The sequence below is a fragment of the Ochlerotatus camptorhynchus genome, unplaced genomic scaffold (assembly GCF_037179485.1).
Source record: "Ochlerotatus camptorhynchus isolate MF236.1 unplaced genomic scaffold, CSIRO-AGI_Acam_v1.1 ptg000403l, whole genome shotgun sequence".
Lineage (NCBI taxonomy): Eukaryota > Metazoa > Arthropoda > Insecta > Diptera > Culicidae > Ochlerotatus > Ochlerotatus camptorhynchus.
The window spans coordinates 455,095-478,908 of NW_027040889.1; the positions used below are offsets into that span (position 1 = coordinate 455,095).

Below are 23,814 nucleotides of genomic sequence, written 5' to 3' on the forward strand. Positions count from 1 at the left end.
TAATATTTATTTTCAATTACCAATTCTGACCACCATGACAACACTGATTGAGAGACAGTTTGGACCCATTAACGGTGATATCATATATATTTCAATCAGCTTACACTTTTCAAGGTGTTATTACACCTTCACTTATAGTTTTATCTGCCTACGATTGTTATTTGTAGTCTGCTATAATTGATTTTACTTATATCTCTTCTTCCAGGTTGAGCTTCTCTGCCCACTCAACTCGGGCGATCCGTTTGAGTTCATCGAACACGGATACGATCTGTGGGATAGTGCATCGATCGACCCACTGGACGAGGAGATGCTGCAGTCCCATCAGATTCAGATCGAGAACAAGTTCATCGACGTGCAGTGGGTGTTGAAATGTGAATGCGGACCAAAAGTAAGTCACCACACCAAGTAATTTTGAAGTGATTTTAACTATGTATACGTGGCATTCATTAGCAGTATCCAGTAGTCGAGCCTTTCAGTACTTTGCGGCATTTCATTAGATCCTATTTAGGCATGGAATCGATTTTCTTCACCCGTCCGACTGTCTGGCACACAAGGAGGAATATAGAAAACAATTGTAAAATAACAATCCATGTTCTGTTCGGTGTACCGTGCCATCTGTTAATGCTTGTTAGAGCACTAGGCTTTCTTGTGATACACTTTTGCTACTCTGCTTTGCTTTGCAACCACAAGAAGCACCATCAACGACGACATGGCTTATGGTTATTGGCCCCTTCCTCCAATGTGAGGAGAGGTTGTAATTCCTGCTTGGTAGTTAGGATACCGGATGTGAGGATAAATTACCCGCCTTCATGTTCATTTCCTGCCACACACTTAATCATGTGTGAGAGCAATCGGCTTGTCGGTATATGCATGTGTAGAATTTCTCTTGAGTAAAGGAATTACCAAAGGCCAGAAGAAGATTGTCTTCCCTTACACGACCACTGGCGTGGAATTATATGGTTGTGGTCACAAAAGGATAGAATTTGAAGTAGGAATTAGGAAAAGGCTTTCAGAAGATGCTGGTTTGATATTTAAACCTTAATGTCCTGGTCATCCGTAGTGATGTACAGGGTAGACTTTTCTGACCAGTTCTAAAACTTGGAGCATGTAGAAGATCTCCTTACTTATTAAGCCCACCCTTTCAAAACTTGCTTTTTCAAATGGCTATATCTATGTTCGATGAACATGTTTAGAGCCGCATTTTTTTCTTTCTCATTCATGGTGGACTGAAATTGAAAATGATGAATAAAATTGAACTTGAACGATGCCATTGCTGAGATCCAGAGACCACGTCTGGCTCGCGGGCCGCACGTTCGGCAGCGCTGATCTAAAGTATAGTTTTCGGGACCACAGAAATTCTTACTCAGCAGTTTGTCAGTCAGGCAATCAAACGACCTGAGAAGACGAAAAGTAGTAAATTTACGAGTAACCCAAAGATGTAAAGTTTGTACATTGGAAGCAAATAAACGGCCTAGGAAAAACCCAGCCCCAAATTCGCAAGTGACGTGACTCACTTTGTAAATTTAATTTGTTTGGTGTCATTTCTTTTATACTTTCCAAACACGATCTCCTCGCTTACACCGAGGAATTTATCACATCATGGTATCACACGGCTCACTCTCCTGAAATCCACCGAATGACAAACATCCCCCGATTCATCAGCGAGGGAATCTCAACAGTGTCACCTAATCTGGGCTGCGTTCAGCCTTAATAAAGCTGAAAAATGCCATAACATGTCAGGCACCGTTAACAACGCATCCCTGTATGTTGCTCGGAGCTGGGTGTGAGTATTTGTCTGGCATTGAATGTGTTTGTACACACATTGCTGAAATGCCTTTATGTCAGCGCAGGAGCTGAGGTGGAATGCTTTCACATGTTCGTCCTGTTTCAACCGAGAGTCAAGGTGTAGTGTTGGCAAGTCAATAAGGGTCAGGTTTTCTTTTGAGAAGGCTGAATTAAGGGAATAATGAATAGTGCTACCTTAAAATGCTTATCTTACTTGAATTAACTGATTGAAAAGGCTAATTTCACTGACTAAAATGTACAATCATTAAACCATAAGCTCGTAAAGTTTAGAGTCATTATTAACGTAATCTATTTACAAAAGAGTTCAAAACACGATCTCAAACTTCATTTGTTATCGATAACTGATGGTATTGAAGATAGTGTTGAACCACTTTTCGCTGTTTGCGCCACTTCCGGTAGACCATTAGTAACTTTTTAGTAACTTTTTTAAACTAGTTGGTCACTAAGTCTAATTTATTGGGTACTAAACGCTTCCAGTCCTATAATTTTAAGTGCATGGGGTGACTTTTCAAGGTGGCGTTTATATTATAGCCAAATAAGAAATAAGGAAGGGTGAGTGATTCTTCAAAAATATGTTCCCTTTAAATCGTTTAACTTAAGCCATTCACACTGAATGGGCAGAAAATCATCCATTTTTCATTTCAACCTCGACAGCTCATTAATTCACACTGATTGATTCATCCCTTCTAACACAAACCCACCAACGTTAATTGAATGATTCCCCATAATGTTCAGCTAAAGCTTTAAGGAAAAACATCCCCTCCCCGTCTGAAAAACTCTCCGCCCGTAATTTATCATTCCCATCGCCCATCGTCAATAGACACTTCTCATCGCGAAAGTACGTACCCCTGCGCACTTTTCGACAGCTTCCATGTACCTGCCTACAGACAAAGGATTTGCCCAGCCCAAATTCCACACCTTTTTGCTCCGTCTTCCCTAACTCAAACCACCCATGAAAAGTCGCCGCATTATGAGAAACCAGAGGAGGTAAAACGGAACTTGTAACAGTGCCTCCCGATCCGACCGGTATTGTTGGGCTCTGAGTTTTCAGAAAGGAAAAATAGACTCGGAAACTGTTTCCTACTGTCACCCTGACTTTCGTCCGTTGCTGCTGGTTATGTTCTGTTTGCATCCCAATCTGTGCTAGGGGCCGGAGCCATAACGGCAACGCCGACAACGACGGTGGACGGCAATGAACACCCAAATGGCATTCCACTTAATTATTTACATAGCATTGTCTACATTCCGGGAGGCATGTCGTAAAAAAGTTAACGTTTTCATTGTCTCGAGATCCCGGGGACGACTAGGTCGCTTCCGAGAGTAAGCGGCTCTGGGAAGACTTGTTGTGTCTGATATGTGCAAGGCATTAAAAAAATGAGGCCTCCCTTAGTTCAGTCGGTAAAGGCGCAACTACAAAGCAAGGCCATGCTGGAGGTGACTTGGTTCGATTCCCAGTCCGGTTTAAGAATTTTTCGGGTTGGAAAATTTTTCGACTTCCCTGAGCATAGAGTAGATTGTACTTAGCCACAATGATGCTAATGCAAAAATGGTTCAGGCATTGAAAGCTCTCAATTGAATGGAAGTTCATCTATAACACTAAGTTGTGAGCACGCAATAAGCTTATATGCAATAAGCAAAAAGTTTGAAATGCGAAGAATATATGGTACACACTTAGAAAAATTCATGTAAATTTAGGTGCTCTGAGACTGACATATACGAGCATCTATTATGACATAAAATTGAGTCATAATAGACGCAAAATTCAGCTCAATCAAACGTACATTTCGTCGAATAACGAATTTTTCAGTCTCGGAGCACTTAATGTTATATGACATGTTTGTTTACGTCTCATCCTTTATGTCAAAGATGGATTCCGTTATGTGTAAAATTAGGTATTTCTAACTGTGTATTTCTGATCAAATATTTCAACGTTAAATGTGATATCCATTTGGTAGCTACTAGACAAAGACATTTAAAAAAAATCCAATGAATTAAATATTAGAAAACCTTCGTGCAATATTAACAGTTAGTATTAAAGTCGAAATTTTCACAGCCAAGTGTTCGGCAACAAGTTTAACTAAGATGTATGGAAAAAAAAATACATGTGGGTGCTGAAATTCAGCGAAACAATTTCCAAGGTACAGCAACCAAATGTCAGTTGTGTTGAGATCTCAGTAAAATTAACCCAGCTTTGCAAATATTGGATAAATTTTCGAGATTCGGTAAAGGTATATCAGTTATCATATTTTATCGAATTTTTAAGTTACGCTTCGGAGCTGAAAATTTGATGAAGTAACATAAAAACACTTTGAAAGCAATAATTCCTTTTCTCGAAGAATATACGCGGTATAAGAATTCATGTTTAAAATATCAAAGAGAGATTAAAACTTAAAATATTAAAAATTACCATTTTCTTTTTCTTTTTAATGTTTTTCATTAAAAACTTGTGAGAAATTGCATCTTCTTTCAAATGTTCAAGATGCACCGTTTGAAATTGACAGAAATTACAGGGCAACAACTTTTTGATATATTTTATTTGTTTTTTGCCCAGCAAACCTTTCTTAAGGCTATCAATATAATTTTCTGTTCAAAACTTTACAAACAGTCATAAATTAAATGTTAAAAAAAAACTTTACCTTTTTCTTATTTTTTAGAGTACAAATTGAAAATTTTAACACAAGAAAACATTTACCATTCGCTATTATTTTTTGAAAAATAATCAAACAAAATGATGGTATTTTGTGTTGTTGTTTACGTTTAAAACACTTTTTTGGGATTTTTAACATGAAATTAGATGCATTTTTCCCTGTATACTTTTTACTAAACAGAAATTATTTATGAAGAGCTTTTACTTGTGTTGGTTTATTTCCTTTAAATTTCGTTATAACTGCTTATCCTCTGATAGATACACGTATTTTGTCTACTACTTGCAGACTTCTTCAGTGCCAAGTACTCAACACCACTTGGCACTGATGAAGCCTGCAAGAAGTAGACGAAATACGCGGATCTGTCAAAAGATAAGCAATTATAATAGAATTTAATGGAAATAAACCAACACACTCAAAGCTCTGTGCAAAGGGATTTGGTTAAGGGTCAACATATTTAAAATTATTTGTTTTTATAGCTTTGTCTCAGGCGTCATTTCAATTGGGAGTGACGTTTTTGAGTTGATTTGTTGAAAAATATCGTAAACGTCGTTTTGAAGACTTTCAAAATGACTGAATTTGAGCGCAAATGAGAATGATTGACCATAAAAAACAATTTGCATATTTACAACAATTTGGAGACGGTGAATTTCAATTTTATTTTGCTATCTAAGCAGTTTCAGGCCAAAAAGCCTAAATTTCTTTTTTAATTGCTAATCGGAACAGCTCAGTGAGCAACGCCGAGCATGATCATGAGCATGAGCATGATTGGCTACCCAAGGATGCAACTCTGTTAAATTCAGATCAGCTATAATCACACATAGAACCAATAGACGTTGCTTGGGACTAGCATTCATCCTCAAACTGTAATTTTTTTTTTGTAAATTAATTTATTTGTACAGGTTCAATCAAATAAACTTTACAGAGCCAAATAATCTTTTGCGATATACATTATTGATGTCTTAAATCTAAAGTTAAAATTTAAAGTTAAAGGAATTGAACCGAGTACTCGCGGTCGTCTCGAGGTTAGTGGAGATTTACAGTTTCATGGATGGAAAGGAGGTTTGAGATATGATTTTAAAGTGTGAATACTGGTGATCTAAAATTAGGCAATACCAGCGCAGACCGCGTCCAAATGCTGATCAAGAAAGGAATGGGTAGGAATATGTTGACGTAATACTTGCTTTAATGAAAGCTGAGAACTCCTCTGCACATCCACAAGAAATCACTGGGATGTTGAATAAAAGGGTAATTATTGTTTCGTTTTTGTAATCGATGTGCTGAATTTATGTCCTAACGATTCCATAGCACGAAAGAATTTGGGTTTGAACCCACAGTATTCTGCTCAGTAAGCAAAATCGGTCGCCATTAGGTCACCGAGCTCCTTATATCACGAAATAATTAGGATCAAGCTTCCATTCATTTATTAACTAGTTTGTTTATTTACTACAGATTTTTGAAGCCTCCTTCAGAAACTACTCTCGGACGGTTGACCAAATCCTGGTTGGGCAAGGGCAAGTAGCACAGAAACAGGTGGATAATAAGACTGGGTCACAATGGCTGGAACATGTGTGGAAAGGAGTGGATGGTCCCATCAACTTATAACATCAGACAAACTAATGGAATCCGTAGATCGCCTGCATGTAGGGAAGATCACGGGTTCACAATATATCTCTTACTTCACGGAAGCGTTGTCTACCTCGTAGACCAATAGTCGTGCTCCGGAGGCGTCATTACCCGGGCAATGCCAAACTGCGTGACCGATGTCATCATAACATATATTGCTGTCAACGAGGTTTATTCTGTAGAGATTTGCGTCTAGCGAGTAGTGGTTGGACACAACTCTTGACATCACGCAAATGAAACCCCGACTTACATCCAGACCTTTGAACAACGCTGTCGAAGAAACATTTGGAATAATGGAATGTAACCACCACCCAAGAGAATTACTAGTCCAATCGTTTTGTCAACTTAGAATAGAAATTTGACGTACTAATGTGAAAAATTCATCATGTGAAATTCTTCTATCATAAATCTCGCCTTGTTGTGCGCCCACCTTTGCGAGAGAGTCTGCCTTCTCATTGCCTGGGATTGAGCAATGTGAGGGGACCCATGCAAAGGTAATCATATATGATCTTTCGACCAGCAAACTCATCTGCTCCCTTACCTTTGAAAGGAAATAAGATGAATGCCTACCTTGTTTCATCGAACGGACAGCCTCAATCTAACTGAGACTATCCGAGAAAAGAAAGTAATAATCCGTCTTTTCTAAAACTTAAATATTACTTCTTTTACGTACCCGTTTTTTATCCGAATTTCATTACGGTGAGAAGTGTAAGGGGCTTGTGTACTTACCCACGATATTCTGCTCAGTAAGCAAAAACGGTCGCTCTAAGGCCACCGTGCCCCTTAAATCACAACAAGCTACGACCAACAATCGATCATTATCGGTTTCAATAAGCTATTACAATGAAATGAAATTTTCGAAAATAGTTGACAAAGTCTTTCAAACTGGATCAGGCGTACGTCAGATTTGTCTAAATATACGGATTAATTTTCCGAATCGTTCCACCGATTTCTATTATTATCGATTTTATAAAATAGAGGCCTGGATAGACCAACTAAGTAATGTTACGATGCAAAAACGGTTGCTCTATAGCCACCGTGCCCCTACATTACCACAATCTACGACCGACTTAACAAAAAGCTATTCAAATGATCCAATGTCCTCAAAAGCAGCCACAAATGTCTTCCAAACTGGATCACGCATACACCCTTTCCGAAATTATTGGTTTAAACAATTCTACTTTTGGTTATTAACTACGCTTTATGCTCTCGGGACCCAACGGTTGCGGTTTATTCTGTTTTTGGAGAGCTTTGGATTAAACCCATGATATTCTACTCATGAAACAAAAACTACCCCTCCAGGGTTATTGAGCTTCCAAAAAACACAACACTTCACTACAAAATATGTTTAAGTTTTCCCTTGATATGTACTGAACAACAGAGATACGCGATAGTTTATATAGTTTCTGCGGTTCATTTTAAAAGTGTAGAAAACTGAAGCTATTTTATTTAAAAAGTAACTGAAAACTGCCTGCCAGCGCAATGATCCTCCGACCAACCTGAGGATCTGTATACTACTTCATCCCATGGTGGCACCCCTTTTCACAGTTGTTTCGTAGATCGCACGTTTACAGGTGCTTCCGGCACAGCCTGAGTGATAATCTACTGATAATCCAGCCAATCATGTCGAAAACATCAACCAGTTCATTCCGGCCTCGATTCCGGCTTCAATTGAGCCTTCGGTGAATGATATTTGTTTTAAGGTTGTGATTTTTGTAGTGTACATTTCTGTTACTATACATTTTTGGAATATTTGACAACTGCGGTTGTTTCTTCTTCTTCTTTGTGTATTTCATGTGCAAATGCTAAGATTTCTGTGAATTGGCAATACACGAATGGTACTGCCTACGGCGACTACGACGGTGACTACGACGGCGCCTGTGACGACGACAACAGCGAATTTGGAACTTACCTTTTTCTAGGATATAACATCTTTGCCCGGCACCTCCACTGGATCTTCATGTCCGCTATCTGTCACTGTTTGCAATCATATCTAATAGCAATTACTTACTACCTTTAACGAAAACAAATTTTTTTGTAGTACCATGGTCATCTGGAAGGAGGTTCACGTCTAGTGCTTTCCTCAGGAACAGTTCGCGGCCACCAGCTACCACCCATCCAGTCTTGGGCGTATCCAGCGAGGCATCCTTCAGATTGCTCGCAATCTCCGACACCGGCAAGAAACCAGCAGCCGAGAACTTTTGCAAGCGGAAAACTTGCAGGTTCACAGCAACGTCGGCCTCCGAATCACCACCAAAACTCGCGACGGACACATTATGAGCACTTTCCCGGGCTCATTCGCCAACACGCTTATGGTGACGAGGCGCTCTATAGAACAAGACGCCGAAAGTGTGGCATCCGAACTCGGAGAACTGGGCTCCTGGGAAGCAATCCACTATAGCACAATTTTATGAAAATTTAAAACTTAATTTTAGCACAGCAAAAATAATCACGTCAGATTTCAAGCGCGGCTTACTGCGATCTCTAACAGCTCAGTGGGCAAAAACGGAGCCGAAAAACGGAACATATTTTTGCCATAGTTTAAGTTCCTTAAGGTGAATCGCTGTGACATCATTATTCTCGGAACCACTTCGAAACTTTAAGTGCACAAATAACAGCTTCTACGACACGTGCAGAATTCAAATTGTAACTCCACGTTTGCTGCACTGCAGCATACATGAAGTTGAAATTTCAGGTGAAATGGGGCACCGATTTTCGAGATTTGTGTAATTTAAAATTCGAAGTGGAAGTGCATGTATAGCCTACGTGGTGGCCATTTGTGGACTCTACAAGGAATAACCTTAAGAGCTACCAATTCGTAAGTAAAAAACTACGGCAAATAGATTTTTGATGGCTTCATTGACAGTACACTTCCCAACCTTTTTACCTCAATTTCCTTAACTTCAACATTGCTCTGAGAAAATTCTCATATATTAATTGTTCCTAAAATTTTGATCGGTAATTTAAAGCACATTTTCCATATTAAAGTTGATGGCGCTACAGTTATTAGTCTATTTTGCCCGAATCATCCCTCTACTACTCTAAATTAAAGTAACTGTATGGGGAACTATTGTGATACGTAAAATCTATACATAAAAATGAATTTCTGTCTGTCTGTCTCTTATATACTCGGTAACTACTAAACCGATGGGCGTGAAAATTTGTATGCAGGGGTTTTTGGGGCCGGGAAAGGTTGTTATGATGGTTCGAGACAAATGAAACAAAAAAATATAAAATGCTTTTTAAATCGGCCAACGGGTTGGTCACTCCGCACAGTGTGCCCAAAATACAGATGGGCATACCTGGGCACTTTCATTGGCACCCATGGTTAGAAATTTTCATGATGTTTAAACTTGCTGGCAATACTGTACTTTATCTGCGCCTGCTCTGTGCATGCACGGTAAAAAAACATCATGTTAATGTAAAGTGAGTTGCTGCTGAATTTGCACTACTTGCCAAACAGTTAAATTCGATGTGCAAATCCCTTGGAAGAGATCAACAGCAAATCACTTTCATCACTCGGGCCATGTTCGGAGGTAGAATCTTCACCGGTGCTTGCTTTCCTACCACCGACAGCGCCTCAGCTTTTACAGGTGTTCTCTGGCCGGCACTGCTTTTTGCCAGAAACATCACACTTCTCTCCATTTGTCCGATCGTTGGACCTTGTGAACATATTAAACCCCACCTCCATCAGGGAAGTTTGATTCCGGTTGAAACTCCCACTAGACTGAGTCGATGGCTTTCAGGAGAAACTCATCCCGAAAGCGTTCATCAGAATCTGAAGAGCATCTGGACCAGTTTCCTCTGATGATGTAACTTACCACCGTCACCTGCGGTTCAACCGAGTCCTCATCATACTCCAATCCAGTAGAAGTTATTGTCCTGTCGGAAATGGGAAGTGCCTTTTGCTCGAAGCTTCTATTCGGTGGCCGAGGCCGTTGCTTATTAAGTTCAGTGTAGACCTTGTACGAGAGGATTTGGGAGCAACGAACCGAGAGTCACGATAATTAGGATCGGGGATAGGATTGTTGTTCTGTTTCTTCAAAACAAAACATGTGAACTCCCAAGCAAATATTTTGGTTTTATGAGGGTTCTGAAGACCATGTTTTGAGCTTGTAGAATGCTATTAAACCTCTTGCAGTGTTGCTTGGGCTGTAAAATTAACCGGGTGGCCAAAAATGCCAGTATTCAAACAAAAAAAATCAGTCTGATGACAATCTCGGCACTGCCAGCACAGCTGCGGCACACTGAAAAAAAAAATTGACGCGAAATAAGTTTGTAGAGTGACTATCCCTAGGAATCGGCGCATAAACTCAAGCTTATATTGAATCCCGAGTAAGGCCGGGCACACTCAGCTAGTATAATAAAAAACTGCAACGGTCTAGAATGATTTCAGTACCATGGGTATCCTTTTGTTCAGAACATTTAAAAAAGTCCACTTTGCCTGCATTCACACTTATTCCACATGGTCACTAGGACATGGACTTTAGAATAAAAGATGGCCTTGTCGAAGCTCACTCAAGGATCCAGGCGTTGCTGATAATGAGCCTGACCCAGCGCTTAATGTCAGGACCAGGGACTTCTTTACTTAAGAGCCGGCTAGAGCGGCTGGTAAGTTCCAGATGACCTGCTTCACAATTACCTCTAATAACTAATTAAAAACTACTTTTAAGCATTTTACCGTCTAACACCCTGCACCAGGTTTAAGGGCATAGGGGAAATGGATGTAATGTCGGCCTAAATGTCCCTAATTTGGGCCCATACATAAATTGAGCAATCGACTAAATTTTCAATAGCGACCACAAATATCCATTAGTACCATCCCAATGACACGTTCATCTAGATAAAATTGATAAATAGCAGATTTTTAGCAATGGGCCCAATCTTAGATCCATAGGCCAACATTAGAGCCATTTCCCCTATTTTAAACTTCTTCGCAAAAAAAAAATTGTACAAAAAATCGTGGTGGGATCTTTTGAAAAAAAAAAAATACAATTTAACTTTTAATCTTGATTTCTCTGTGATTTTTTTTCTCAGGGTATACTTTTTTCGTAAAGATTTTAATATTACCTAAAACTTATACTCAGCCGTCATTTTGATCAAATATATCGTTCTCAAGTTATGTTTTTTTGAAAAATTAAATCCATTTTTTTTACAAAAGCCCTTATAAAACATTAATCCGGAAAAATTTACATCTTTTCAATGAAAAATGTCATCTTGGGTAGCAATCAACACATATGCAAAGTTTCATTCAAATCAAAGAGAGTCATGTCCAACCGATGCTATTTGGCGTGAAAATGCTCCTTGCCAAATTGTGTTTTGAAAGTTTTTGATAATGTTGTATTTGACATTCCATTAATTTCAGTCAACCACTTCTATTAAATGCTTCCAACTGATCCCACTTAAACGGCACCGACAACGACCACCCTCCCAAGCTATTTATCAAAGCTCGCAGAAAAGGTCAGCAGCTCATAAACTTCACAACAAGTGACCCAGTCAACCAGTCAACCGAAATAAAATAACTTACTTCCACCGCCATCAGAAAAGATCAACACCCCCACCGCCATACACACTCACCTACCCGTCACTCGACAGAGAGAGAGAGAGAGAGAGAGAGAGAGAGAGAGAAGGAGACTGTCGGAGCCTGAATTTGACAATCCAGCATCCTTCCCTATTGCTTTGTCGAGGTGCAGTGAAAATCCTTCGTCACAATACTCGGCAATTTCGCGTGGTGCCTGCCTGATGGTATTGTACCTACATCTGAGAAAGTGTAATGTTGCCACCAGCTCCACAAACACACCGTACCACATTGCCGCCGGTGGTGGCATTTTTATGGGTGGAAATAAAAGCGAACCACGGTAATAGAAATGTGTGTCTATGTGTTGGGAGCAAGAAGGTGAAAAGATTTGATTCCTATCTGGTTTCCCGCAGTCAAACGGTGTACCTATTCCAATTCCATGGGAAACCGGAAAATGGAGCCCGGGCGGAATGTATGTACAAGAATAAGCTGTTATAATGGAGAGAGTGAACGGAAAGAGAATGCGGTACTGGAAAGGACTTACTACGGAAGACGTTATTGCATACCTGCGGTGTACCATTGGCACTTAGGTTTCCTTTGCCTTGTCATGCATGTGGTTTTTGGAATTGGTTTGAAGTTTTCTTAGGGCACTCAGCGGTATAGCTTGGTTGGATTATAAAATTTTAGTTTTTTCCTCGGCCATTTAGGCATACTACGCTTCAATGTTGTCTACAACAGTAAATTGGAAATTTTCGAGCCTGATACGTTGAATATGTTCCTGGATATAATTAGTGGATCCTCTACAACAAAGTCAGTGAAGCTCGATGGTAGTTTCACGCACCAAAAAAAAAAAGACCCAAAGTATTTTTTTTTATAATAACGGAGTGACACTGGTTCTAGGGGGTGACATTGTGCCAATATTAAAAATGTTTATTGATGCAAATATCATGAATATACAGAAAATGATGACTAGCGGAGACCTAGCAGGTAACTGGAGTGGTAATCGAAGTGGGAATTTTTCCGGAGATTACGTATCCAAAGCTTGTCTTCTGGAGTGGTGGCAGCTGTTCATCGAATGGAATCTGCTCGGGTTGCAGAATGAACGGGATAAGCTCGGCACCGATAGTTAAATTGATACCGTGACTTTGATAAAAGTGTGGGTCTGCTAATGGTAGATGCTTGGGAATTTTCCACATTTTAATATCCAACGTCTTCGTTGAAAGGTTCACCGTTAGTTCCGGCAACACCAGGCAATGCAATGGGAACTGTTGTGACCCAAATCGGGGTGAGATACTCACCGAGACTACGTAACGTACGTTGACAATTGCTTGCCCAATGCCGCTCACAGGCATGTTGATCTTCGCTCGGTTGAGCGATAAACGTTAGCACAACGACCAAGAATGGATGGCCCTGCGAAAGGCTGACTTCAAATCACCCTTAAAAGACCTTGACGTGTGGATCGATGACACCGGTCTTCTCCGATTGAATGGACGGCTAGCACAATCACCTGGATCCTTCGACAGCCGCTTCCCGATCATACTACCGGCCGATAACCACATTTCAAGATTGATCACCAACTCCGTTAACGATCAAACACTGCATGCAGGACCCACACAGCTCCTGGCAACAATCCGTCAGCGCTTTTAGCCCAATACGCGGAAGAGATCTAGCTCGAAGGACAGTCCATCATTGCGTGACTTGTTTTCGTTTTCATCCCGCGGCAAGCAACCAGTTCATGCCACCACGTCCATCAAGCCGTGTCACTACAGCGAAAATATTCGAGCATACGGGACAGGATTACTGTGGGCCATTTTTTGTTCGACCATTGACAGGTAGAGGCGCGTCTGTAAAGGTTTGGGTCGCAGTGTACGTCTGTTTCGCCGTAAAAGCTGTAGTCCTCGACATCATCGTCGGGGTGTCGACGGAGTCGTGCGAATGTTTGGAGAAGAGCATCGAGTTCCAGTTTATTCCACCACGTGCCACCACATTTTGGCGGCCTATGGGAGGCTGTAGTAAAGGCCTTCAAGCGCCATTTATTGAAGCTAATCGGAGCAACTCCACACCAATACGACGATATGCGCACAGCGGTTTCCCAAGCTGAATGTATACTGAACTCCAGACCATTGTCGCCTGTTTCCAACTACCCGCAGGATCTCTCCGTTCTAACACCCGCTAGGAGAGAGAGCTAAGTGGAGGAAGTCCCCAACCGAGTTTCACGTCGGGGCCATGGTCTTGGTGAAGAAGGATAACGTTCCTTCGATGCAATGGCCCCTTGGCAGTGTTGTGACCATCTATCCCGGAAGTGACAACAACGTGCGCGTAGCGGATGTTCGCACGCAACTAGGTATTGGACGCAAAACCGTCAACACCAACTCTTCTTGAATGCTGTGCTTCAACGGGGCCCGGTGATGTTGCGGCCCGGAACATATAGTACAAACATTAAAATACTGCATAAATTACGAGTAAATTATACATACAAAAAGAATTATAAATTAACTTAAAATACCCACCACCCAGAACACCGCTTCTACACTTCTACATCTTTATACATCCCAAATGGATTACCCTCTACCTCACACTGAACACGACAAATGAATTAGTTACCTAAGAACTACAAAACAAGACAGACCGGTTTCTTTACTCTCGTCCGAAAACTCCTGGAGTGTAGATAACATGAATCAGTTGTTTTATTTAAATAGTAGCCAATTGTTTTATTAAATAACAGTCTTACAGCGTTCACAATACTGTTATATTTTATATGGACCGTTTCAATTATAAAATAGTACTGAAACACACCCCTCTCAATGCTGAGTTGCAATTTCACTATTCGAGTACTAGTTTGCACCATATTTGCAACTGCCCGAATATTCTGTTTTATATCTGAGTGGGTTTGAAACACGAATGGAACTATGTTTCAAATTTGAAAGCGATTTCCCTAACACAGATTTGAAAGTTGAATTTCATCCGGTCTAACCAAACAGTGTTTATTCAATCACTGCGTGGTGAGTGGTGATGTTCTCCAGTACACAACGAAAGGCTCCCCGCAAGCAGCTAGCTATCAAGGCTGCCCTCAACCGCTGATCGGATTTAGTTCCAATCACCGTGTGTGGTGGTGTCCGGTCATCGGAATAAGCAGCGGCAGTGCTTTCGGGGCGTGGCGTTGAACATTGTTCTCCAGTACACAACGAAAGGCTCCCCGCAAGCAACGATCTGCAGCCCACATGAGCATCGTTAGAAGGAGGAGGAAGCCGCACCGCTATTGATCGAGATCAGTAGCTAATCGTGAGTCGCTGTAGGCCATCTGTGCCAAGCGCGTCAGCCTCATTCCAAACAACATACCGCCTCATCTGTGTTGAACATCCTAATTGCTCAGCATTACTCAACCATCACGACAAAACGGTTTTTTTCAGGACCACCATAAATTTGTAAAAGAGTTGGTTCTGAAGTGCTTTTAATGAAGAACAATCCCCAGTTTAGTTTTCGTGAAGTGGATTTTAGTCTGAAATGTTAGTTTCTGCTAAATTGGAGCGCCTTTGGATACGGTTGTTTGTTCTCTGTTTTGTGGTGCGTTCGCGTTCATAGTTTTCGGCTGCATTTGCCGGATTAGCGCTGGCGCTCTGCCTCCCGGACGTTTATACGTGTGTGATTGGTAGTTTTCTCGCTTTCCGGGAAGTTTTAGAATAGAGAAAGAAAACGTGATTCAACATGTTTGCAAGCATCAGAAGAAATGTCGCAATCTACGTTATTTGATATTCTCCCGGACCAGAAATTAGTGGCATCGCGAGTGATAATTTTTAATTTCAGTTTATTTACGCGCTGCAAGGTGCGTGAAAGAGTTCGGCACAATCGGTGTTGATATTGGCTCGCTGCTTTAAACTTTTTTTTTTTTGTGTGTTCGAAAGAAATTGATCGAAAGTGTACCAAAAGTGCTTCTGAACGTGTTTCGCAGTTGGGAGTGGTGCTCAACGAGTTCCCTTTTTTTGCCGTTTGACGACGACGGGCATGCGAGAAAAAATTAGCATTTGGAATGTACTCCCGGCTGTATTGATTTGGTGAGTTCGTTCCAGTTGAAGATTGTTCTTATACATATCTCGATTGCATTTTCGAGGGGACTTCCGGAGAGCCTTGAGATTTAGGCGTTGTTGCTTTTGCGGGCAGACGAGTTGGTCGCCGGTAAGGTCCAGTAAGTTCTGCCAGCAGATGAATCAAGAGGTATTCGAAACAAAATTGGTAAGAAATGTCCATTCAAATCGATTTAATACAGTTGAACAAATTTCAAAACTATATACGTGCCAGATTTGGAAATAATATTTTTTGAATCTGGAAGTGTGTTTATGATACCATTATCCATTTGATAAAGGTAGAGTGAACATGCGGGGCTTATTGTAAGTAAAAGTGACCTCGGAGTGGTCGTGAATTACCAGGCATTCTGAAATGGGTCACTGGAGCTGCAATAGAGCTAACACCTTCTAACTCCCGGACTAAACCTGCTTTAATTGAAGGGTAATAAAAAGCAGTTTTCTTCCATAATAACACTGCCGGACAGTGGGGGTTAGATTGTATACACACATACACACACACCATAAATTTGTAAAAGAGTAGTTTTTTGCATTTGTCAAGCGCGTCGTATGTCAGTTCCCATATCAAGATAGAGCTGAAATTAGGGCGTAACAGCTTTTGTAAACAATGACTTCTTTCGATGATGTCTTGAAAGTGAAGGCTCGCTCACGCAAATCAACATCACCATCAGGTAGGGTAAGACTTCCCCTACTCGAAGGTAATGTTGGTTTGCGTGAGTGTACCTTGAATTCCTAAAAATCATCGACAGAAGTCATTGTTTACAAAAGCTGTTATGCTTAATTCCAACTCTATCTAGATATGTTTAAATCTAACATACCATGTTCTTGAAGGAAACATTGGGGGTGCAATTTCAAAAACCAAAGTGGGTCGTGGCATGAAAGTGATCTGATTTTGTTCCAGACATGATGGATTTTAATTCTTAATACGCCAATCGATAGGATTTTTTCTACGATTCAGTTAAGATTAAGACTTTATTATTTTTCAAAATGTTACCATTGAAAATTGCACGAATGTGTAACTGTTGCTATGCAAATTAAAATTATCACCAATTACCTGCGAAAAGAGATATCCCTTACACAGATTTCAAAGTTGAATTCCATCCGGTCTCACCAAACGGTGTTTATTCAATCACCGCGTGGTGAGTGGTGATGTTTTCCAGTACACAACGAAAGGTTCCACATGAGCATCCATAGAAGGAGCATGAAGCCACACCGCTATTGATCGGAATCTGTAGCTTTTCGTGAGTCACTTTAGGCTATCGCGTCATACTAAAGAGTATAAACAGAGAGAACCCGCTCAAATTCCTATTTCTACTCAAAATACAAGCTCCTGCTTCAGTTAACAAATAATATTTATTAAATAAGACCACGTAGTCCTACGTTACCATTGCGTACAACCAACAATCAATACGAAACTAACGATTTTAAATTGGCTCACTACTTGACTAGCCTATTGGTCCCAAGCAAACGATTAACGTACCCCATTCTAGTCGAAATTCTAGTACTACGCAATGTTTGTTTTGATTCGCTATGAAAGTTTGGCAGATAAATTGAGGGGTTATTGGTTTTTCCTATGTTTCGAGGGGTGAATCGATTAGCTTGGGACCGAAGAGAGTACTAGAGCTGAGCCAAAAAGTTGAGCACGTTATTTCGGGACCTTCTAGTCTTAGAGTTACCTCTATGGTACAACTGCATAGAGCTGTCCTTTTATTTTATTCTGAGGCTTGCCTGTCCTATCTGAGTAGATCCGTGTCGACGCGGCGATGGGCTGAATCTTAGATCCATAGGCCAACATTAGAGCCATTTCCCTTAGGTGCTTGTTCACTTTATCGGCTCCATGTAATTGTTTTGCTAAAGTCATTTAATTTCGTTTCAAATTAAGCTAATATAATAAGCTAAATAGCATTGTCACTGACTATTTACATGGTTTGGATTGACGATGACTGTTAGCTCAAATGAGGAATTTTGAATATCGTTATGTATTGTCGAGATTTTACAGCACTGCTCCTGAATATATTTGGAAAACTCTTGGAGAGGATCATCCTAAACTGGCTGACGAAATGCACGGAGAGTGAGCACGGATTGTCGGAGAGGTAGTTCGGATTCCGGAAAGGGAGTTCAACGGTGTATGCAATTCGAACAGTGGTCGAGAGAGCCGAGAAAGGAGATCGATACAGTGATAACGATCGTCGTCAAGAATGCGTTCACCAGCACCAGCTGGGAGGCCATCCCCGAAGCACCGCTGCATAGAATAAGGGTCCCTGACTACTTGTGCAGGATCCTGATGAACTACTTCCAGGACCGGGTTCGATTTGGATCACAGCGGGAGTTCCACAAGGCCCCATCCTTGGTCCAACGCTTTGGAACGGAACGGGATGTACAACGGCGTACTAACTCTACTGTACTGTACTGAGATCGTTGGCTTTGCGGACGACGTCGCCTTGACGGTAATAGGCGACTGGAAGAGGTGGAAATGCTGGCGACCGCAAGGATGCAAGAAGCGAAGCTGCAGATAGTTAACCACAAAACGCTATTGGTCACTAACTGTAAAGCGGTACAGCGGATAGAAATCGCCATAGTGTGATGATAACGCTGCCCCTAAGATGCAGGGGTAGCGCGCTACGATTTTGTCCAACAAAAGTACCATTCAGCCTCTATGTATGACGTCATAGCCTCGAAGCGTGTGTTGAAATACCTGGAAGTGATGATCGATGACCGGCTAAACTTCAACAGCCACGTCGAATATGCCTGTGAGTAGGCTTTAAAGGCCATCAACGCGGTAGCTAGAATCAATCCGAACAACCCTGGGCCCAGCAGTGGCAAGAGGCATTTTCTGGCCATTTGATCATCGTCGATCCTGAAATATGGAGGTTGCTGGCGCTGGAAACCAAGCAGAACCAAAGGAAACTGAGCAGTACGTTCCGGCTCATGGCCATGCGAGTCGTGAGTGCGTACAAAACTGATCTCGTCGGAATCAGTCGGAACACCTCCGAAGTTCAAATGGAAATGCAGCTTCGATTTGTTTCGCTTGGTACCAACTCTGTTAGGACCAGAGATGCCAGATTTACAGACATGTCTGTGAATTTACAGACATTTACAGACTTTTTAGTTTTTTTTTACAGATATTTACAGACTTTATAATCGAGGGAAAGTTTTGCAATTTATTTGGTTACACTGTTTTGCATCTTTAATCAAATTACAAGTGCGATGCATTTTGCACAACGCATTAGAAATTCGCGCGTTTTCAAATCCACCACACGAACGATTTGTCACTGTTATAGACGGTAATAGTTATAGTGCTGCAATGTTGTATCCAAATCGAACAGTTTCCATACGATTTGACGAATTGTTTTGATGCGTCAACTCACGTTGGCCGGTCTTTAACTTGACTGTATATAGTAACTGTCAAAAAGTGAATGAAACGGACAGTGTGTTTCCATCCTATTCCATCTTTTTATTCTAGTACAGTTTTAGCACAGAAAAACATAAATAACACTCAAACAAGCATTTAACGGTCAATTTAAAGGTATCGTAGTTGGTAGTACCGCCACCTGTAGCGTGCAATTTGCGTATGACGCTTACACTTGTGTTTGACGTTAACAATTTCCTTGCGTTTGACACACACTACCGCCATATGTTCAGCGTGTATTCAACAGATGGCGGTATTGTTTTAGCGACGATGTTTTACAGTGAGAAATATTCAATGTGTTATATCTGTTTGTCTGTGGCTTTAGAGCTGAACGAAGCAGTTATTTTAGTCGATTTGAACCTGAATAAAATGCGTTAAAAATGTGGAAAAAATCGAGAAAAATCAAAAGGAGCCCGAGAGGAAACCCCATTACAAACGTTGACAGAGGATCAGGTTAAGGAAAATCTATATAAATACTTGCACTAATCATTATGTTGAGTTCCATGTTCCATGATACCTCAATATCACGATGCATTTCGGCGCATGTCAAAATCTGTCCACTTCCGGTACCCTGTACATTTGAAAGAGGTCATTGTGATCATTGGGTCTGAATATGTCCACCATTGATCTTATAGTGAAATTCTAATGTGATTTGATGATGAGTTTTGATATACAGTGCCTTCCCGTTTTTGGCAACATGACCTCATCAACAAATTCTTTCTTAAAATTTGGGCTAGCACTTTCTGGGGATTAATTCATGACATTTCAAGTAGATAGGATCCCCAAAGAGGGGTCTTGTGATATCAGAAATGGAATTAAGCGTTGGATGGATTTTTTAGAAAGTGAAGAAGACAAAAATCATGTGTTGTCAAAACGGGAAGGCTCTGTATCAATCTTTTGCGAATTCCCCAGCTGGATCTCTAAATAAATCAATAGCAATCTATGGAGATCTAAAACACATCTTCTGGCATCTGGCCACTCAAATTGATCCAGCTATCTCTGCGGAAAGTGAGTGAGTTACATACAAACACATACAGAAACATTTTCCGATCACGTTGAGATGAGTCTATTGGTATATACCATTCGTCTCTCCGGGTCTTGGAACGAAATTGTATGTTTCAAGATAACACCTTGGTGTATGAGAAAGGCAAAAAGGTTAGTATCAGCAAATTGTGAAATATTTATCCAAGTTTTTCTCGGAAAGTGTGTAATTATTTTGCCAAATGTAATGAATACGTTTCGGGGCCTCCCTTAGCTCAGTCGGTAAAGGCGCAGCTACAAAGTAAGACCATGCTGGAGGTGGCTGGGTTCGATTCCCGGTCCAGTCTAGGAGTTTTTCGGGTTGGAAAATGTCTCGACTTCCCTGGGCATAGAAGTATGATTGCAAAAATGGTACAGGCATCGAAAGCTCTCAATTAATAACTGTGGAAGTGCATCTAGAACACTAAGTTGAGAGCACGCAACAAGCTAATATACGATATGCAATAAGCTTGAAATGCGAGGAAGAATAAGACGTTGCTTGATATATCTTATTTTAAAACTGTATTTGTAAAATCGTTACTACAGTGTTAATGTTTAGCGTAGTTCATCGTTTATTTCCATAATCATTCCTATCTGAATCGTTTCAATAACCCTGATCGAGATGTATTAACACTTTTTGAGCATGAAGTGTTTAGAATTGCCTATAAATTGCTCTTTTGTTTGTCGATTTCTAACTAAGATCTCACTAAGATGTTCTCGTTCCACCACTGCTTGCGTGCAAAAGGACCAGTACTAAGCATCTAACGAATTTCCACACTACACGGCATATAAGATGGACTCAAATTTAAGTTTAAATTATTCAAACTCTAGAAAACGTAGAACGTAGAAATTTTCGAGTCTCATAAATCTTTTGGAATATGTCGAAAATAGACAAAAAATTTACTCATTCTAGAAGTATACACTCAAAGAATAAATAAATAAATAAATCACATATCCAACATTAGAATTTTATATTACTTTCATGTGATATCATAATTGGGAATTGCACCATAAAGTCACATGAACCTTAAGTGTCAAATGCAATTTTTCCTGTAAAAGCTCGGAAAGTTTTACTATGTCTATGAATTAATTACATTTCAGGAATATGAGTAAACTAATCGCAACTTTGAGTCGACCTCATTTGTCGTGAAATCGTAATTTATCTGTTTAATAGCTGTTTTTAACGTATACTGCGTTAATGGATGCATTCCCAACTCCAATTAGGTTCAATTGGTTTTTTTTTTCCTTTGGTTTGTTTTTTCCGTCGATCTTGTTTTCCGTGCTGAGCACCAATGCTACCGACGTGCCAGGAAGGCAGCTCCCACACCTGGACCCTACCTATCGACCCATCAACTCATGAACCGGGGACCAACGGCTTTACTTCCCATCCGAAGGAAGGCGTGATCAGAGATGTTATGTCTCAGAGCATCCCGGTGGCGCCGACTGGGATTGAACCCAAGCCTGCTGAGGTGAGAGGTAATCACGCTTACCACTACACCACCGGCGCCGTTGTTCAATTGGTTAAAAGCAGGTCTTTTCTGCTCGAACATGACTTTTATTGAAATTTCAAATTTGGCAAACTATTTCGAGACAAAACATGACTCTCCGCCCCCCGTCACACGCAAAACTTCTGTTAATTTTATGCAACTCAATTACAGACATTACTGAAATTCACAGACATTTTTTGCAGACTTCCGAAATAAAAATCTGGCATCTCTGGTTAGGACAGACACGTTGTATGGGAAAATTGAATGCTTCAAATTTTCATTAAGTTTCTTAGTTGCTTAACTATTTTCACTATTTTACTACATACCAAAGAGCTTAATTGTACCAAATCAAACAAATATTAGTTTTCGCGTGTGGATAAGTATAAATTAAGATCTATCACGTCTTAAGAAGTTTTTTTTAGTGATATTGTAATTAACGTGAAAAATATGGGACAAGAATTTGTTTCGAGTAGCTGTGTTTTCATTTCGCTTATTTTTGGTGCTTTGCCTCCCTCCCAAGAAGAGTTTTACAGAGTATTTTTTTCTTTTCTTGGTGCTGGCGTTCTGCCTTCCGGAGGATGCACGCGAATTAGGTGTCAAGCAAAAATTCGGTGCAAATGAAAAACTTCGAAAATGATTCAAAATGTCGTAGCGTGTTGAGTTGTAAAAACAACGCGGAAGATTTTTTCGATTACCGCGAGTGAACAAACCGGTCCTTTTTCGGAGGCAGAATTTGGTGAGATCCATCTGATTTATAATCAATCATAAATGCATATTTCCATGTATTACTAAATACACGCCAGATTTCGAAACATCACATTTCGAAATCTGGAAGTGTGTTTGCAGTACCATTATTCATATGATAACGGTAGTGTTTACATGCGGGGCTTATTGTATGTGAAAGTAACCTCGGAATGGACGTGAATTACCAGGCATTCTGAAATGGGTTGCTGAATCTGCAGTAGAGCTATCGCTTTCTAACTCCCGGACTAAACTTGCTTTAAATTATTACATCAAGGATTGTTGTAAGCAAATTTCTTCCATAATACCACTGCCGGCTAGTGGGGGTTAGATTGAATACACACACACACTACATACCAAAGAGCTTGATAAATTTCCCGTAGAATGGCATATAGCATGACATATTTTACATTAATGCTTTGGAGAAATATGCGCTTGAAAACACCCCCGGATCTTTTGATTCCAATGGCAGAAAAAACAAAGGTAAACATAGTCGAGCTATCAGTGTCCATCGATGCCCTGCTATTAAACTTTAAACTGTCCGAATATACATTTTTAAATTTATTTACCTGTAAAATTTTTGACGTATTCACCTCCCGATCAAAATACTTTTCGATGTTACTTAAGTCACCCAATTTGTATGGAGAGAATCCCGTGAAAAGTGTACGTTCGTCGTTTTGCTTTCTCACTATTAAAGTGAATAAATCGAACTCTTTGTTACTAAGATGATTTCGGTGGTCCTAAAATCATTAATAGGCTGCACGTGATGAGACATGATTGATAATTCTCCTGAATATGCTGGTAAATACACGTTGACTTAAGTAACATTGGGACCAAACGACGTATAATAACTTTTGACTCAAAAACCAGTATTTTTTAGCATGAAAACTAGCGATCTGCTTTGTATTATTAAAACCCTGCTTAATATGTGAATCATTGCTAGAGGTTATATGTGTTTAAATATAAATAGGAATAACTTTTCGGTCATCAAAACAAACCTTATTTTTCTCGGATCGGTGCGAATGTTACTTTCGACCAGTGTTGGCTAAATCATAAATCAATTGATATTTTTCCACTCTCATGCGCTCGCAATATCACGCGTGATATTGGAACAAAATATAATGCTTGATGTTGATTTTACAAGCTCCTTTGATATTCCGAGACTATTCACAACGTGCAAAAATCAAGCTAAGAGTTGACGCGACACAAAAATGATTCCATTGCACATCGTTTTCTTAGAAAGAGACAGCATAGTTTGCTATCTCTTTTTAATCTTCACCGATGGCAGACGCGGAGGGACTGCTGCAAGCCGTTATGGAAGTTTCGGTTGCATTCGGGTGTAAAGCAACAATCATTAAACTCAATCTCACCACAGTTTGGTGAGATTTGCAGTTGGTGAGTTTTGTTAGCTTGATATTCCGAACTGTGATATCACAGCTTGCAAAATCAACCGCAGTAGTTTGCTTGTTGATTTTTGTCTACG

At 40.3% G+C, this 23,814-nt stretch overlaps 1 protein-coding gene across 3 annotated transcripts in view; it reads left to right on the forward strand.

The window, feature by feature from the left end:
• Window positions 1-23,814, forward strand: part of Ccn — a 356,072-nt gene that overhangs the window by 328,525 nt on the left and 3,733 nt on the right. For 2 of the 3 annotated variants that reach the window (XM_065233519.1, XM_065233520.1), the window contains exon 9: window positions 206-388. In XM_065233519.1, coding sequence (XP_065089591.1) covers window positions 206-388 — 183 coding nt within the window. The remainder of the gene's footprint in view (window positions 1-205; window positions 389-23,814) is intronic. The other variant, XM_065233521.1, reaches the window with a different exon arrangement.